Raw genomic sequence first — 17,097 nt, forward strand, 5'->3', positions numbered from 1 at the left:
ACTATAGACTCCATTTGGTGAGGCAGGGACAAAAAGGCAGCCAGAACCCACAAAGAAAACTTATGAGAAACAAGCCTTTGTTTTTGCTGGCAAGCTACCTTCTCTGGTAGTACTGCAAAATGCATCGAAATCTTACACTAAGCTATGGCTATATCCTTCTTTTAGGGACCCTAATTGACATACCAAATTCCACATTAGTGAGCCAATGGAACTAGAGCAAAGTACTGTCTTTTTTCCCCCTTCCAGATGTCAGCTGGTATTTGCATTCTATCAATTAGAAAAAGCAAATATGGTTACTTAGGTAAGGAATGGTGTCCGTAGCCTCTGTTTGTCAGAGGGTGGAGATGGATGGCAGGAAAGAGATCACTTGATCATTACCTGTTCTGTTCATTCCCTCTGGGATACCTAGCATTGGTCGCTGTCAGCAGACAGGATACTGGGCTAGATGGACCTTTGGTCTGACCCAGTATGGCCATTTTTATGTTGATCATGGGGTGAGCATTTTCACTTAGTCATGCTGCGAAATGGCCCTTTGCTGCAGATATGTGCCCACTGGCTAGTTCCCTCCTTTCCTGGGTCAAACAGGAATGGTTGGAGTGGGAGGGTAAACACTCCAGTCTGATACTGTGTTGACCACTGCTTTGTCTTACATTCCCACCCCACTACCTGCTTGCTCTGTGTCACCAGAATTGCAGCAGTTCATTCTGCCCTGTCTTTCTCTGATTCTTCTCTGAAAAATCTTTAAAGTTCTACTCTTCTGCTAGTGTCCTGAGCCACAATTTTTTGTGCCCTTAATCCTAGTGCAAAACATGCCTGGGTGTCAACAGAATTGTGTAGATCAGACGTAGTATGATCCGTCACTTTCACTGTGGAGATTTGCGTTCGTGAATCACAAGTTTAAACTTGGGCCGTCAGTCTCAGCAATTTGCAGGGCCTCCGTGAAAACTCAACAAAATAACTTCAGAACTGTTTCGTGCTGCCCCCTGCAAGCTGTTGTCTGAAACACTTCCATGTTTCCACTCCAAACTACTGTTTCAGAAAAAGGTCTCTGCCAATGTGTGACAACACACCTGTCTACTTAGAGACAGATTGAAATAGTGATGGGTATTTCTAAAAACAGTATTAAAACTGAGATTTAACTAATACTTAAACCTGTAACAAACTGGTTCCTTTCAAAATTTCATCTTTCGTTTCCCAATATTAAAATAATTTAAAAAACCACCACCCCAATCTCATCAGAAGCCAAGTGCCTATTCTCCTCTGCTGGATCTTCCAACAAATTGCAACAGCCTCTACTTTTGGAATTGCAATCAGGTATCGGCCTAATTTTTCAGCTATGATATTACATAGTCTAGATGACTTGCTGTCAGCATGAGCACCCCCACTTGACCATTCACCAGGCTGCTTCGAGGGGATCCAGCTGCTGATCCCCATGTGTTAATCATCTGGAATCTGAACAGAGTTCAGGCACTGCCCACTGACTTGGGGCTCCTAGGCAGGCCCTTATGGTGCAGTTCCTCTATCTGGCACCCCCTCAGGACCTCCCTTCCAGCTTTAAACACAACCTTTCCCAGAATCCCATTGCAGGTATGAGCCTTCAGGGGGCATGTGTTAAGTGTAACTTTTAAAATGCACAGAGATTTTGCACAGGCTTCTGTCGTAGCATTCTTTCTCAGATCTGAACCTTAGAGTTCAGAAGATGAGATACTAGCACCTGAATCCTCTAAGCTTAATTACCAGTTTAGATCTGATAGCACTGCCACCACCCAAAAATATAGTGTTTTGGGGCACTCTGACCTCCCCAACCTTCCCTGGGGACCCCAAGAACCCAGATCCCTTGGGTTCTTAAAACAAGGAGAAATAAACCATTCCCCCACCTTTCCCCCTCTCAGAATTTCCCTCCCTGGGCTATCCTGAGAGATACTGATCCAACCTCTTAAATCACCATACAAAGAAGCATCTCCCTTCCCTTTCACAAAGAGGCAAACAGATTCAAGGAAAACAAAGAGAGATTCTATCTCTCCCCCTCCTGTCTCCTCCCCACCCGTCCTGGTGAGTAATCCCAATCCCCTGGACTAAAACAAGGGAAACAAAACAAAATCAATCAGGTTCTCTAAAAAGAAATCTTTTAATAAAAGAAAGGAAAAGTAAAGAATTATCTCTGTAACTTCAAGATGTAAATATTACAGGGTCCTATAGCTTACAGACACCAGAAAGAGACTTTCCCCCCAGTACCAATACAAATCAAAATTTTCCCAGCAACTACACACACAAAAGTTAACCAGCCAGATCCACAATTGCAAATAGAGTAAAAACAATCAAAAAGCCTAAACCGCCTGTTTTTACTTACTATATGAAAAGAAACTTAGAGAGCCTGTAGTAATGTCTGGTCTCTCTCAGACCCTCTGAGAGAAGAACACAACAAACAAAGAACACACACACAAGCTTCCCTCCGCCCAAATTTTAAAGTATCTTGTCTTCTGATTGGTCTTCTGGTCAGGTGTCCCGTTCCCTGCTTGTAATCCTTTACAGGTACAAGAGACATTAACCCTTAATCTGTTTATGACAGCTTCTAACACCACTGTTCTTGCTTTAACAGATAAAGCACAGAGTGTACAGATCACATAGAAAACATCCTGAGTTCAATCTCCCTCACCATGGCTCACCCTTTCCTTGAGACATGGGCTGAGTTCAGCTGGGAAGGATTTCCACTGCCTCAGACCCCTGCAACAACTTCTCTCTGAGCTGGTGAAAATGGGCAAAGACCCCAAATAGATCAGCAGCTCCTGCCCTTTTATAACCTTTCAGTCTGTCAGGTGACTACTGGATTAGCCTCAAGTGATCAGATCTTTGCCACATGACCCACCTCCCCTGACAAACCAGTTGTTCTGTGTGGAATCCAGCCTTTTGTCTCGGATGCTTGTATTTGGCTAGAAAACCATCCTGAGTTAATGTCCTCTATTGTTGGCCCTGTATTGCTACCCCTTGGAGTTTTAGTCCAACAGGGAGGCAAATAGACACTAGAGATGACAACTAGTCCCAGCATATATAATAGTTTGCAGTCTGAAAGATGCAAAGAGTTCATAATCTCACACAGAACTCAAATTGTGCACAGGTTCCCTACGTTATCACACATGCCACAACTGGAAAACAAATGATACCGTATATCTTCCGTTCTGAGCCAGGTCACAAAATGCTGCAACCCATCCTTTTTCTCCTCCCCCACTGCACTTTTGTTATAAACATTTCCCTTCTTTTCTATGTTCATGCTGCTGGAAAAATTCTCTGGTTTTGCTCATGAATGTCTCGTGATTCCAAACTCTCCTGGGGCACTGAGCCACAGCACAGAGGCTGTAATAAGTTTTGTTTACTAACAGGACCTACGAAGCCAAACTATCATGCAGATCGGCCAAAATGGCTTTTTCTGATTGATTGACTGCCTCCCACCCTAGGGAGAGGGAGTTTCAGAAGATCCGAAGGATGCTTTTACTGTTTTGTGTGGAATCTCACCAACAGTTTAATTTGTTTTTCCAAAAAGAATTAAACCACTGTGATACTTTTTAACTAAAAAAAAAAAAAAAGTTACCTCCACGTCTTTTGTTCTTGATGGTCTGATTTCTGTGTAACTGTCATCACTGCTAAACCTTTATATGGTGAAACAGGGCAGGAGCCTCTTAGTTCATTCAGTCGTCATTCGGGGATCGTCTGCAACTGATGCATCTCCTTGGAGACTGATGATGATAAGGAAGTGAGAGGTGGGGCACCAGATGCAAGAGGGCTGGAAAGCAAGTCACTTACTTCCTGATTTAACAGGCCCAGGAAGTCACAGCTTTCTGGTGGACCTGCAAGAGGAGATTACAACTACTATAGTTGAAGATGTGTTGCATTCTCCCTTAGTGTAACTATTAAAGCTGGACAGCATTTGGCAATGAACAGCTACAATCTAGGTCAGTTTCGGCCTATTAACCAAGCTACTACCATAAAAGAAGTTGTGTGGGCCCCCACACTGAGGAAGACTAAAATGAAACAATGCCCTTGGTCTTTTAGTATTCTGCAAGAAGAGTTTGCAGTGGTGAAAGTGCTTTTGTTCTTGTATTGATAGTAGCTGGTCATTTATCTGAATAAGCAGGAGAGCCACTATCTTTTTTGTTGTTGTTTTGGAGGATGAGGGGGAGGACTCCATGCCGCAGTGTGACTGATTCTAAAATACAAATGTCTTCACCACCCAAGTTCTTCTGGGACTGTGCCTGCTCTGTGAACACACACTACTCAATATTCGATGTCACGTTCTCTCTTTTAGGTAGAGGCTGTGCTAACTTTTATCATCACTGAGTCCTTGTTCCCACCCCAAAGTTACGCTGCAGGAAGAAATTATGAAGTTATTTCACTGTCTAAAAGGTTGTTGGGTTTTTTTGTTTGTTTTTTTTAAACCTGCTGCAAGTTCATCTTTCAACACACACAGAACTTAAACAAAGTAATGTCACAGGCCCACCCCTCATCGCTCTAGCCCAGCCCCAAAAACCTAATACCCACTAATAGGTTAACATACACTACTATGGCATACACTGAATTTAGCTTGTTCTGTCTATGATCATCTTTTTGCTTGAAATGGATATCTACATTCAACCAACTTCCACTGAGTAAGGACTGAGATGTCAGTCCCGCAATACAGTAAATTTATTTTTCCTTAATATTCAAGTTGATATTTGACTCTGTCTTTTATCTACTAGCTGTACTATACCTCTAATCAATCTCTGCTGTTATTCACCAAGCAGAGGAAGTGACAAAGAACGTAATTTTTGTTGAGAGGGAATTTTCCTCCAAACCAGCTTTTCAATACTGTTGAAGTTCTTGGATCAGTCTAGTAACAAGTGACTCCTCTCCCTTTAATCAGAGCTAAGTGTAAGATGCTGGCAACTATCTGCTAGAAAAATGCAAATTCTTGTTCCAGACTGTTTCATGCTAAGAAGGGGACTTCATCAAACTGAGAAAATAGGATAGGTAACATGACAACTGATTGTCTATTTCACAGTTTGCAGCAGTTGCCTTGGGAACAGACAGTTTTGAGCAGATGGCATAGGATTCCGGTTTTGTAACTGATAGACCAAGGCCCCTGCCACAACAGGGATTAATAGTCTGATATTCAGCTATCTATTCAAGGTCACAACACAGGAAAGGCAGCCCTTTGTTGCCACTCATGTTTGACCTCGCTCTGGTGGTCTGGCTTACACAGAAATAGAATATCCTTGCTATAAAACGCAGGTCTCGTTTGAGAAGTGACTTTGAACTAATGACATTGTGGGATTCTAGCTCCATGTCTCAATGGCTTCTGTATCAAATGTGCTCATTTTACAGCTACAGACATTCTTTTGAACAGCACAGGCAGCCCGGACTCTGAGTCAAGCCTGGATTCTTTCCACCTTGTGCAGCAGCAGGCTCAAGAAGTTCTGCTGGCCAAGCCAGGACTGCCCTTGCACAGAGCCAAAGGTATTTAGAGATCTAAAGATGCGGATAAGCACCAGGATCTTCAGAGGGGTCTAGGTGCCTAACTGCCATAGCTGCTTTTGAAAATTTCATTAGGCACTTTTATGCATGTTTAGACACCTAAATAACTTTGAAAATCTGACCTAAACCCCCTTGTCTTCAAATCATGTCCTCAACAACCTCTTCCTTGCCTCTACTGATGTTGTACAGGTGTCACTATCTACAATTTACTAAGTAATATGCTGGAGAGTGGGGAAGGAGAACTGTAGAAGTAGTAAACTTTGAGCTTCAGTTAGGGGAGAGAGAATTTCTTTCCTTCATGCATTATCTGTAGAAATCATCACTGAGAGGTTGCTGTTGCTCTTGTCTCTCAGGAGTTTAAGTGTTAGGGCCAGCCTCCTCTCCAAACTACCACCAGCCTAAGCTGCCAAACTGAGCAGAGTATTGGGTAGGTGCTCTGAGGGTCAACTTCCTTTATTTCAGGGTAGCTAAAGAGATCTTCCTGCCATAGCTCTCAGAGATACAGTACCTTGATAGTGACCAAAGCCTGCCTACCCTCCTAAGAAGCTAGTTTAAAAAGAACTAGACGAAGGGACTAGATGTTTGAAGTGCACAGTAAGCATCCCTTCCATTTCAGCCATAGCATATTCATGAGGCTTTCAGATTCTAACAGCACTTGCTGTGCTTCTGATGAGTGATCTGCAGCAGCATTCACAATTGTGGCATGCTCACTGCTGGAAAGAGGGGATAGCCAAGATAGTGGCTGCTCAGAACTTAACTTTAGGTTGTTGGGCTTAGAAGTACAACTTACAGCTGCCCTCTATCCTTTTATTTTTATGATTGCATGAGGAAGAGGTAGAGAAAGTCCTGACTGCAGTCTAGTAAGTGTCATCAAGTCTGGATCCTTACTTGTGAACAGAAACTTCACTCTAACTGGACTTGTATATTAGGTGGAAGGGAGTTCCTCTGAACTGTAACAACTCCATGTATTCAAAGTTTCATATAGTTTCATGCTGGGGGCCATATCTTAAGTGTCTGAGTGATGTCAACTTCTCTCAGGCATGGTCATGTAACATCCCTTTGGTTAGTGATTGCTTATATGGAAGACTTATAAAAGTGTTCTTTAAAAAATGACAAACTCTCTTTTGCTTTTCATCTTCCCCATTCTTTCCCCATTGCATGTTATCTGGTTCTCTCGTCTCTGCCTCTCACCAGTGGTTCTAGGCAACTCCAACTCTATTGTCTCCGGTTGGCAAGGGCAGCTCTTTGTTTTCACTCCTCTCCTCCATAGTGGCAAGATACACAAGACATAGCTACTTTAGGCTGGATGCCTTTCTTCCAATCCCTTCCATGCACCTCCAGGTTCTTGAAATAGCCGTCTGTGCAAGTGGCCAAGGAGAGGACACAGTCCCACTTGACATGGCAGCTCCTCAGGGACTAGTTGGTGAGCCTGTCAACCACCTACCCAATCCCCTTCATACAAATAAGCTGATCAAGGGCAGTGTATACAACGTGAGGATTCTGTCATTTTTTTATTCCAGCCTCCTCTCTGGTACTGCAGCACTTCAACCCAGTTTCTTCTTTCTCTCCTGGACTGCTGCAGTCAGTCTTCAACTTCTTTCTCAATGTGTCCCATTTTCTCCCTGGCTCACGAGTAGCACGGTTCAGCTTCTTCATCCTATAGAAACCTCTGATTCTAAGGGTTAACCATTAGGACAAAGGATGCCCAACATCCACACTGGATGCTGCTCCCGCCTTTCCCTGAGTCAGTTCTCTGCCTCTCAAACCTCTCTTCCCTTCTTCCGCGAGTATATTCAGAGGGTGCTCACTATGCAGCAGACTTTATGCTTCCCACTCACTGGCTTGCCTGTATGAAGTCAGTCTGGGTTCTGCACCATCTCTCTTCCTGCCTGAAGATCTTTACTTGGTCCTGCTTCTTGCTTGACAACCACTTCTCCTTCACTATTTCTCCCCTATATACATCAAGATTAGCTGGCCTTTTTAGTTAAGGTGCAGCTTTCCCCTTTTTCCATCTCCTTTATTGATCCACACACTCTCTAGAGTATAAGCTCAGACTGTGCTTAAGTGAATCTAGAATCTGTACAGCCCTCTGCTCTCAGACTGTAATACCTATGCAGTATCCTCCTTTAACCACTGTTTTCAGTCTAGTTCTCATGGATACAGAGCTCTGCTACATGTTCCCGCCAGCACCAACAAGACGCTCCACTGCATACACTTCTCCCCCGAGGAGAAGATGAGAGAACAAAACATGTGACAGTTGTAGTCATATCGCCTAATGCACGACTAGGTGTTCAGATAATAGTGATGAGCACAATATAAGAACCTATTTACAACAGAATTTAACAACTTAATCTCATAAAAGATAGAAATAAGAGAACAAGGACAAATGATTACAGTGATGAGGCTAGATGAATAAAAGGGACAAGACAGAGGTATATAACATAAATGGTAGAGAAAAGGTAAAAGATTGGTAGAACTGATGGCCGTTGGATAGTGTGATTAGACATGTATATAGATAATGAACACCCATAGAACTTTATAAGGAATGTAAATCCTCATATTTCAGGGTATATGCCAGCCATTGACTGATGGGGATGAGGAAGGAAATTTCCCCTGGAGTCAAGCTGTTCCACAAGCAGCCACTCTGGGATTCTTACACTGTTTTCCTTTGAAGTGTAGCGTTCTAGCTACTATCATAGACAGGATACTGCACTGGATGGGCAGGTGGCTTGATCGAGTGTTTTATTCCTTACGACTGTGTTTCCCTTTCTGTAAAATGAGGATAACATTCATCTAGGTTTTGTAAAGCATTTGGAGAGCTAAAGATGAAAGTGGCATATGAAAGGAGATATTTCCTTATTATTTTTTATGTTTCTAATCCAGAGAAAAAAGTGCCCAGAGAGGTGATAGAGGAGGCAGTGTGGGGAACGAGTACTAACTAATCTATACTCTTCACAACCATCTGCAATGAGCCTAAGAGAATTTAACTTTTCCTTCAGCCACTCCTAGTTCTCACATTATGAGCAAGCCCCACTTGTCCCTGCATTATGTCCTTATCATTCACACTAGCACACTTTCCACTAGCACTCTAACCCATTCTTTTCCATCTTCCCTTGCCTCATCTACTGCCCCACAAACCAGGTCCTCCAAAACACCTTTGCAATTCATTTATATATAACAGAACCCTCAAGGTATGCACATGACTAACCAAAGTAACCATGCTCTCCTTCTTGTAACATTTGTTGTCCCCAGTCTCCTCTCAGTTTTATCATTCATGTCTGAGCTTTAGGAACAGGAACTGTCTTATCAGTCTGTAAAAGTGCTTAGTAATACCTTGGGCACCCACATAAAATAGTAAATAATAACTGCTGTGCTACCGCTTAATGCTGTTACTCAAAAGTGTTCCGTTCAATGGAATCAGTGCAACATCAGCTGCACTCTGCGACCACCGGATTTTACACAGCACATGTCCATCAGCAGTCATTAGGTTAAAAAATAAATTAGCAATTATTCTGGGGATCTGCCTCACAACACTATGTGTAAAGGAGCAGAGTTCTTCCACTGAAAGCATAAGGGAGCTCCAAACCACCTGACTGTGTCACTGTCCTCTTAGCTTGGTGACTGGAGTATATGAAACAAGCAGGTAAGTAGTTAGACAGACAGAGAGGAAATTAAAAAAAAATGAAACAAGATAACTTAACAAAAACAAACAGACCAAAATCAATTAAATTTCATTTCTATATTTCAGTAAAACCTACTTGAATACACTTTGAAACAAGAGTACAACAAAATAGAATATACTTCAAATGTTGAATATACAAACTATTATAGTTCATTCTGAACACTGGTACTTCCCTCTTAACTTCAACTAAGAAACTGTACAGGTTTAGAACTACCTGACAAAAATTCATGCTGAGCGTGACCTTTCAAGTGACAGAGTGGAGCTGAAACTGAAATGTATGCACAGATGTCAAGGCTAAGTGAGTGACACAGGCATGTTAGAGCAAAAGGCCAAAAGCCTGCTGCTATTTTGTCCACAATTAAGAAATTTAGACAGACTTTAACTACCATACAAAATATGTTACATGTAATTCTATAACAATACTGTGCTAGGTACAAGATTTTTAAAAAAGTTTGTTTTAATAAAAAAGCTTTACACAAACAAGCCATTAGCTTATTTCAAGAAAGATAACTGAAAATCAGTCTAAGGCTTTCATTTTAAATCTGCTTAAGCTATATGATACAAAATCCCTCTAGGTCTCTTTGTCTTCTTTTAGAAGCTCTTAATCCTCTCCTTTAATTCACATTCTAGTATACCTAGTAGCAGAGTTTTTCACATAGCACCAGTTGAGTACTGTGCGCACACAGTAGTAATTGCTGGTATGCATACAAAAATGCATCAGATTTGCCATTTGTAACAATGAGACTCTTCTCCCCCTGAAAATTAAACCAAGACAAGCCTCTCACAGAACTCATTTTAGTGTTCCAGGTCTTAGTGTAACTTGATATCGTAGTGAACTGTTTGGTCCCTTTCAGTCCAGTCCCTATAATTTTCCTTCTTCATAGGTTCAGTTGTTTCCCAACTGAAAGAGGCAGTTTTCTGTCAGCATATATGAATGTGTGGTTCAATTCCCACTGAAACATGGGACAGTTAGTTAATTTCCAGTAAGTCTCTGATATACGCATGTATGTTTACATTTTTAAACTCTCATTTTTGCCTTCTTGATCAAGTCCATTCCCCCTCCCCACCCCACCCCAAGTCTGTCAGAATGCTCAATCAATAAAAGTCAGGAAAATCCATGTTGGTAACTGCCTATTCTTCATTTCTCACATGTTACTATTCCTTCTGTTTTCATTGTTAGAGGAAGGGCAATGGCCGAGGGCGTACTAACTACTACAACATGCGTCACAGTCTTGCTTCCATCTGCTGGCTTTTCTTCTTGTACAAGTTGCAGTGTTTTCATTTCACGTTCCTGTTTTAAAGCCACTGTATCTGGTTTCACCTCTGGCCCTTTTATGACTGCACTAATAACTCTGGGAGGAGTCTGGCCAGATGCCTGCTGGGCAGGCATTGATAGTCTCATTACTGGTGTCCCATGAGCTATAGACACAGGGGTAAGTGCTCTCACAGCCAATGGGGTTCCAACGATGTTAATACTTCCTGATCCAGTCAGGCCTGTTTTTGTCTGCAACTGACACTGTGCGAGTTGTGTAGCAGGGATAGTAATGATTTTGGCAGGCTGCATTGTGATTTTATCTCCATTTTCAGCAGATGCTGGCATCACGGTAGGGATTGTCTGGATTACTACCTTTGGAGTCGTTGCCGTTGTTGGACTTGTGCTGGTTATTAATGGTGACCCTGCATTTACTGACTGTACTGCCACAGTTGAAATTTTCTGCCCCAGAGAAGTCATTACGACAGGCACTTGCATCGCCACACGAACAGTCCTGTTGAAAGATTAATATATATGAATATACATTCATTGTGTTAAGACAGCTGTCAGGTCACCACAAAAATTAAAAAAGATAAAATCCCAGGACTTACAGGGAATTTTGCCAAAAGAAAACTGTACCATTTTTGATCCACCCAGCAAACAGAAAAAGCATTCACATCCTTTTCTTCAGTTAAATAAATCATCAGATTATTTGAAAAATGAGTCTGGTGGCAAGCATACTGATAGCAGCAGCACGATGAGTAAGGCTGTGAGCCTGCCACACAGGTCATGGATTCTGTGACTTTCCATGACCCTCATGACTTCTGCAGTGGCTGGTGCTGGTTCAGGGACTGCCTGAACCAGGCAGCCCCTAGGCCAGCAGTAGCAGTTAGGGTGTGCAGGAGGGGGCTCAGGGCTAGGGGTTGGGGTGGGGGACCCCCCCTTCAGCTCCCAGGTGGTGGAGAAGTGGGGGGCGGATCTCCATGTCGCATGCTGCTAGCACCCGCAGGCCCTATCCCTGCTGCAGTTCCTGGCCAATGGGAGCTGCAGCAGCCGCAGCTTGTGGCGGGAGCAGTGAGCAGAGGAGCCCCTGCCCTGCCCTGCCCCGCCCCTGCCTCTGCTGCCTAGGAGCTGCAGGGACACAGAGCCAGGGCAACCCCTGCTGCAGCCTGGCTGCCCTTCCCCCCAGTACCCATGGGGGTCCTGGTCACACGCTGCGCCCTGGCCCCTTCTCCCCCAGCACCAGCAGGGGTCCCAGGTCACCTCCTCCTGTTTAAATCAGTGGTCCCCAAATTATGAGGCATGCCCCCTAAGGCAGTGTGGAGGAACATTCGGGGGGGGGGGGGGGAGGCACAGCCGGGCCTGGGTCAGCCCCCATGGGGGCCAGGGAGTGCCACACAGCCCTGCTCTGCCCACAGCTCCTTTTCGGCCCTACCCCCAGCCACAGCTCGGACCCCAGCGGCTGTGGTCGGGATGCGGACAGGTTCCATTATTGGGGGTGTGGGGGGGGGTGATGGAAAAAGTTTGGGGACCACTGGTTTAAATAATAAGGCAAAAGCTTTCTAAATTAAGAGAGTCTAAAGTCTGGTTCCTAAATAAGTGGTCTGATTTTTCATGTGTTGAGTATTTAGCAGGTGAGTCTCACTGATTTGCTGGCTGCTCAACCCTTTTAAAGAATCAGGCCACTTATTTAGGAGCCTAAATATGGACCTTGGGAGCCACAAACTCCTATTTTTGAAAATCTTAGCCGAAGGGCTTCATGACTGGAGAGCAGCTTACAATCAGCTATGCAGGGCTCTCATTACCACAAGTATGTTTTAGCAAGGTGGTTGACACCAGGTTATCTGTAGGCACTACATTACAACAACTCAGCTTCCTGACTGAAGGGTTCAGCAGATGACAAAGAGTGTAGCACGAACCTGGGAGCTGCTGTTGCTGGAACAGTTGTAGTGGTGGTGGGAGGACGAGATGACGTATCATGCCCTGGAGAGGCAATATTCACAACTCGGGTAACTGCCTTCTCTGCTCTTGTACAATTTAACGGAGAAGAATTTTTTCCACCACGTGCAGATGCTGCTGCTTTCAAGAGGCTTTCTGCAGACAATGACACTCGTTCCAGTGACTTCTCATCTGTAGGCATTGCTAAATCTTCACTGCAAGATTCACTTTTGTCATCATCTATGACCACTATGTTTTTTGGCATCTCCTTAAACTGATATACCAGCCTTTGCCCCTCAACCTTTGCGAGAATTCCCCTTTGATAGTAATATCTGCAAGGAAAAATACAATTATAAAGTAAACAACACTGATGGATGTACATAGGGACTCAACATTTCAAACTTCCTTGTTAACACAGACCAAAAACACACTAATTTCTACAATAATAGGAAAAAAAAAGCTATCAAACATACTAGCTAAGCATAACTATTCAAGGACCATAGTTTAAAAGTTTGGGTTGTGTTTTTTTTAATGATATTTACACAAAATATTTAAATAATATATATTCACTGGAAATATAAAAAAGCAATGAAAATGGCAGAGATTATGATTTACAGTATACAGTTGCATTTTAACAATTGTAAAGAGTTAAAATCTAGTAGCTATAGAAAAATGTAGGTCAGATGTTTATGATCATACTTTGGGGGGGGGGTTAAGTCTCCAATTTAAAATAACTATACAATTGCAGACTATTTTGTAATTGAAGGAAATCCCCAATATTCTTCCCCTTCATTTACCTCAGGGCCCTTCCCATCGTCTCATAGTTCATGTCAGGTTTGTTCTTGTGCTTTCCCCATAATTTGGAGACCGCTTTGGAGTCCACAAGTTTAAAGATGCCCTTCTCTCGCTGAGTCCACTTAATGTATCGAGGACAAGTATTTTTGTCCTGAAGAAGATCCAGAAGGAACTCCCACAAATATGTTGTATTTCCTACAAAAACAGAAAGCATATGAACATTAGACAAGTTACACTTAAAGATATTAAAAACCTCTCCATATATAGACATACAAAAGTGCACTTAGACAACTATCTGATATAGGAACTTTGAATTACTACATTACATAGCATCCTCTGCCTAACCTTCACTTGTAATGTGTATGTATCTGTTCACTCTGATAAATTTAGGAAAGATTTCATAAATATTTACATTCTGAAACTCAAAGGAGTTAGCACTAGAACTGTGCTATGCCACATGATGTGGGAAACTCTTCCAACCAAAATTAGTTCTCAACTGCTATAAGAAAGGGAGTGATGGAGTCCTACATCACCAACACCTACTGGCTGCCTAGAGGATATAAACAATGCTCTGAAAGGAGTTCTGTTCAGCTCTTAAGACTGCAGGCAGCAGTTCCAGAACATAGGCTGTACATTCTGGGATGGAGTAGGAAGTGAAGGAGAGAGGATGGAGAAACTACTTAAGGAAAGGCAAACTTTTTCTTTGGCAAAGGAAAAGGGGGAAGATATCCCCATACACAAGCTCCTAGAAACCTCCTCCTTTCTGATCTGCCTCCATATCTCACCTTCATTATTGGGAGTTCAGTGTTCACAAGGTGTCTTAGCCTGTTCACTGGACTCCACTGCTGCGGTAAACCTTCCCAACTGTAACATTAGAGTGTCTAAAACACCTTTAAATCTCAAAGCCATTCCCCTACTATGTATTTTTATTTGTACTGCAGTAGCCCCTAGCCATCATAAATCAGCACCCCATTATGCGATGCAGTATACAGAGAACAAAAAAAACTGTCTCTACTCCAAAAAGCTTACAATCTAAGTAAGTGTATGCTCTCAGGTTTCAGAGCCATAATATGTATGTAATAGAGAAGACCTAGCATTGCACTAATTTTAAACAGAGAAGCTGCTTGGACTCCGATTAGACCACTTCCATCTGGGAGAAAGGGGCTATGAATAATAAAAAACAGACCACATTTTGTTCATCACAGGTGGAAGGAAGTGATTTTGTGAACAAATCATCAAAAAAAGAAAGGAGAACCTGTAGAATCATGAGAAGGGAGAGCAGGGGAAGGGCTGCTGAATGCTGAAAAACAGTTCAAACAGTTTGTAAAATTTGAGATTTACCCACATCTAAAAAAATAAAATAAAGGAAGCCCTTCAATGAGAGTACAGATTAAAACCTGACCATCCTATTAAAGGGACACTCAGTCAGAGTCCCCAGATTTTGTGACCTGACCAAGTTTTCAATCCTGGAGGAATGCAGAAGCCCAAGTAAATAAACAAAAGCCCATTAAAGAATAAATCTGTTTGTGCAACAAGCTACCATATCAATTAACAAATACTCAAGCATTCGCTCCTGAAACTTGGTGACAGCATCACTGAAGCTAGACTATTACAAAGTCTATGATAAAAGCATTGCAAAATACATTTACTTCCCTTAGAGTGCCACGGTCCTCAAAATTCCTTAAAATTCCCTAACCCTTATCTGGGGAAGCTATTATAGTTCCACTTTATAGATGGCTAAACAGAGGTACAGAGATTAAATGACTTGTCTAATGCAATATAGGTTCTGATCCAAAGCTCACTAAAACCAGTGAGAGTCTTCTCACTGATTTCAATGAAATTCAAATCAGGCCCATAGTGAGTAAAAGTCAGGAACACAACCCAGGAATCCAGTTCTTGGTTCTAACCAAGAGACCGCACTTCCTAGACATTCCCAGATCTACTGGTTTTATTCTGACTTGCCAAATGAAACTAAAACAAAGTTCCAGTACTAAGTGCTGTTTTTTAGATATTATACTTTATAGCTGTTCTATTTGCAAATGATAAAAAAAGGCAAAAAATGAGTTTTCAATTCAATAAATTGTTCCTACTAGATAAAATTAAACTGTTAATTTGCTGTAATTTCTTTGGAATTCTTTTAACAGTTATTGATTTCTGGTCCACCCAGAGAGGATTTCTCCAACGCTCATTACCAACATGCTAAACCCCAGCTATCAATGCTATCTGTCTTTCTGCAATAGCTCCTGCACTGCAAAAATGAAAAACTCACATCGTTAAGTGAGCAACAATTTCAACATATGTTGTTTCCCCCACAAAAACACATTAGATCCACAAAATGCCAGATGAAAGGAAATGACCCTCATTTTGCTGCAGGAAGTGGTACTAGTGATTCAGTAGGTGGCACTTTTTCCTCATAGTCTGTATTGAACTAAATATGTATGTTTCCATCAGCAGGAGTTTGGGACGGCTATATTACACCTCTACCTTGATAGAACGCTGTCCTCGGGAGCCAAAAAATCTTAACCGTGTTATAGGTGAAGCCGCATTATATTGAACTGGCTTTGATCCACTGGAGTGCGCAGCCTTGCCCGCCCCAGAGCACTGCTTTACCGCGTTATATCCCAATTTGTGTTATATCAGGTCGCGTTATATCGGGGTAGAGGTGTAATTACAAGGTGTGTGGCAGATCATCCCAAAAGAGTGCCAATAAAACTAGATTATACCACTGCATATTCTGTAGCTATTACATATTTTCTAAAATAGTGTTTTTGTTAATATTTAATATAAATTTTAAAACATTTCAGTGGGATATTTTTAATCCCTTCACTTGTAAAGCCAGGATCCCTTAGTGAACCAAACCTAGTTTAGATCATTTTAAAATGATCTAAACTAGGTTTTCTATGCACAGAAGTGTCACAACGGTAAAGCCCAAAAGGGCAAGTCTTTCCAGGACTAACACACATGCTATATCTCACCGGAAACCTATGAACGTGCTCTAATGACTCAGAACCCTATCTGTGATTCAAGAAAGATGTGTCAAACCGGAGTTGTTTTCAGAAAAACGGTTCCGTTTCAACAAATCAGTGTTTTCAAGAAAAACTGTTTCATCAAAATATTTCCAACCACCTATAAGTCATTCTTTACCATCTAGGGATTCCCCTCCCCGCAATAAGGACTCCTCAGAGGGCCAATTAAGCCAGAGTAACAGCTACTTTGCACCACCACAGCAGCTCAAAGCATCAGGGATGCACCAGTGATTCAGTCTACATCTTTGTGTGCATATTATATGTATAATATGATCTTTGACGGTTGTAGTCCAATATGAAACTGGTTGCACACCATCTGCTGTCACTCCCCTAGCCCTGAGAACCTTGCTGTCAATGCTGAATTGTGTAAGGAGTTCCCCAACAGATGCCAAATGTAAAAACGAACCATAAACATGCAAGTAACTCTTGAATGCACAACAACCCCACAACACATCCCAGACAAACAAAATATACATCTAGCCAGGCTCAGAGAGAGAGAGAACTTTCTCCAATAAATCTTGGAAATTGAGAAGCCTGTGAGATGACCCCTTCAAATAAGTACAATTACAAGTTAAGCAATTGCTCCTTCTTTAAAAATTCCAGGACTGTCAAATTCTTATTTTTGGAGACTAAATATTTTGAAACATGTTAAGTTAGCCAATACCCAGCAATAAACATGAATTGTTTTTAATATAAAAGAAGAGGTAAGAGAGACAAGCAGAGTCAATCTCAGAGGAAGTGTCCTCAGAAAAACAAACTTTCAAAATATTGGCCAACTAAAGAAGAAGAGATCCCCAGTGGAGAAAACATTCAAGGAGATAACAGTTTAGACGTTTTTTAGAAACAGGTTCTCTAAACGGCATAGAACTAGGTCACTTCCCTGAAGAATTTTTCAGGTA

At 42.1% G+C, this 17,097-nt stretch overlaps 1 protein-coding gene across 10 annotated transcripts in view; it reads right to left on the minus strand.

Moving 5' to 3' along the window:
- Nucleotides 1-9,229: 9,229 nt before the first annotated feature.
- The window catches only part of ELF2 (E74 like ETS transcription factor 2), a 68,322-nt gene continuing 60,454 nt past the window's right edge, over nt 9,230-17,097 (minus strand). For all 10 annotated transcript variants that reach the window (XM_050946477.1, XM_050946472.1, XM_050946474.1 and 7 more), the window contains 3 exons: nt 13,175-13,367; nt 12,359-12,709; nt 9,230-10,953 (listed from right to left, as the gene is read on the minus strand). In XM_050946477.1, the coding sequence (XP_050802434.1) occupies nt 10,326-10,953; nt 12,359-12,709; nt 13,175-13,367 (1,172 nt within the window). In that variant the 3' untranslated portion in view covers nt 9,230-10,325. The remainder of the gene's footprint in view (nt 10,954-12,358; nt 12,710-13,174; nt 13,368-17,097) is intronic.

This window comes from Gopherus flavomarginatus, chromosome 3, assembly GCF_025201925.1.
Source record: "Gopherus flavomarginatus isolate rGopFla2 chromosome 3, rGopFla2.mat.asm, whole genome shotgun sequence".
Lineage (NCBI taxonomy): Eukaryota > Metazoa > Chordata > Testudines > Testudinidae > Gopherus > Gopherus flavomarginatus.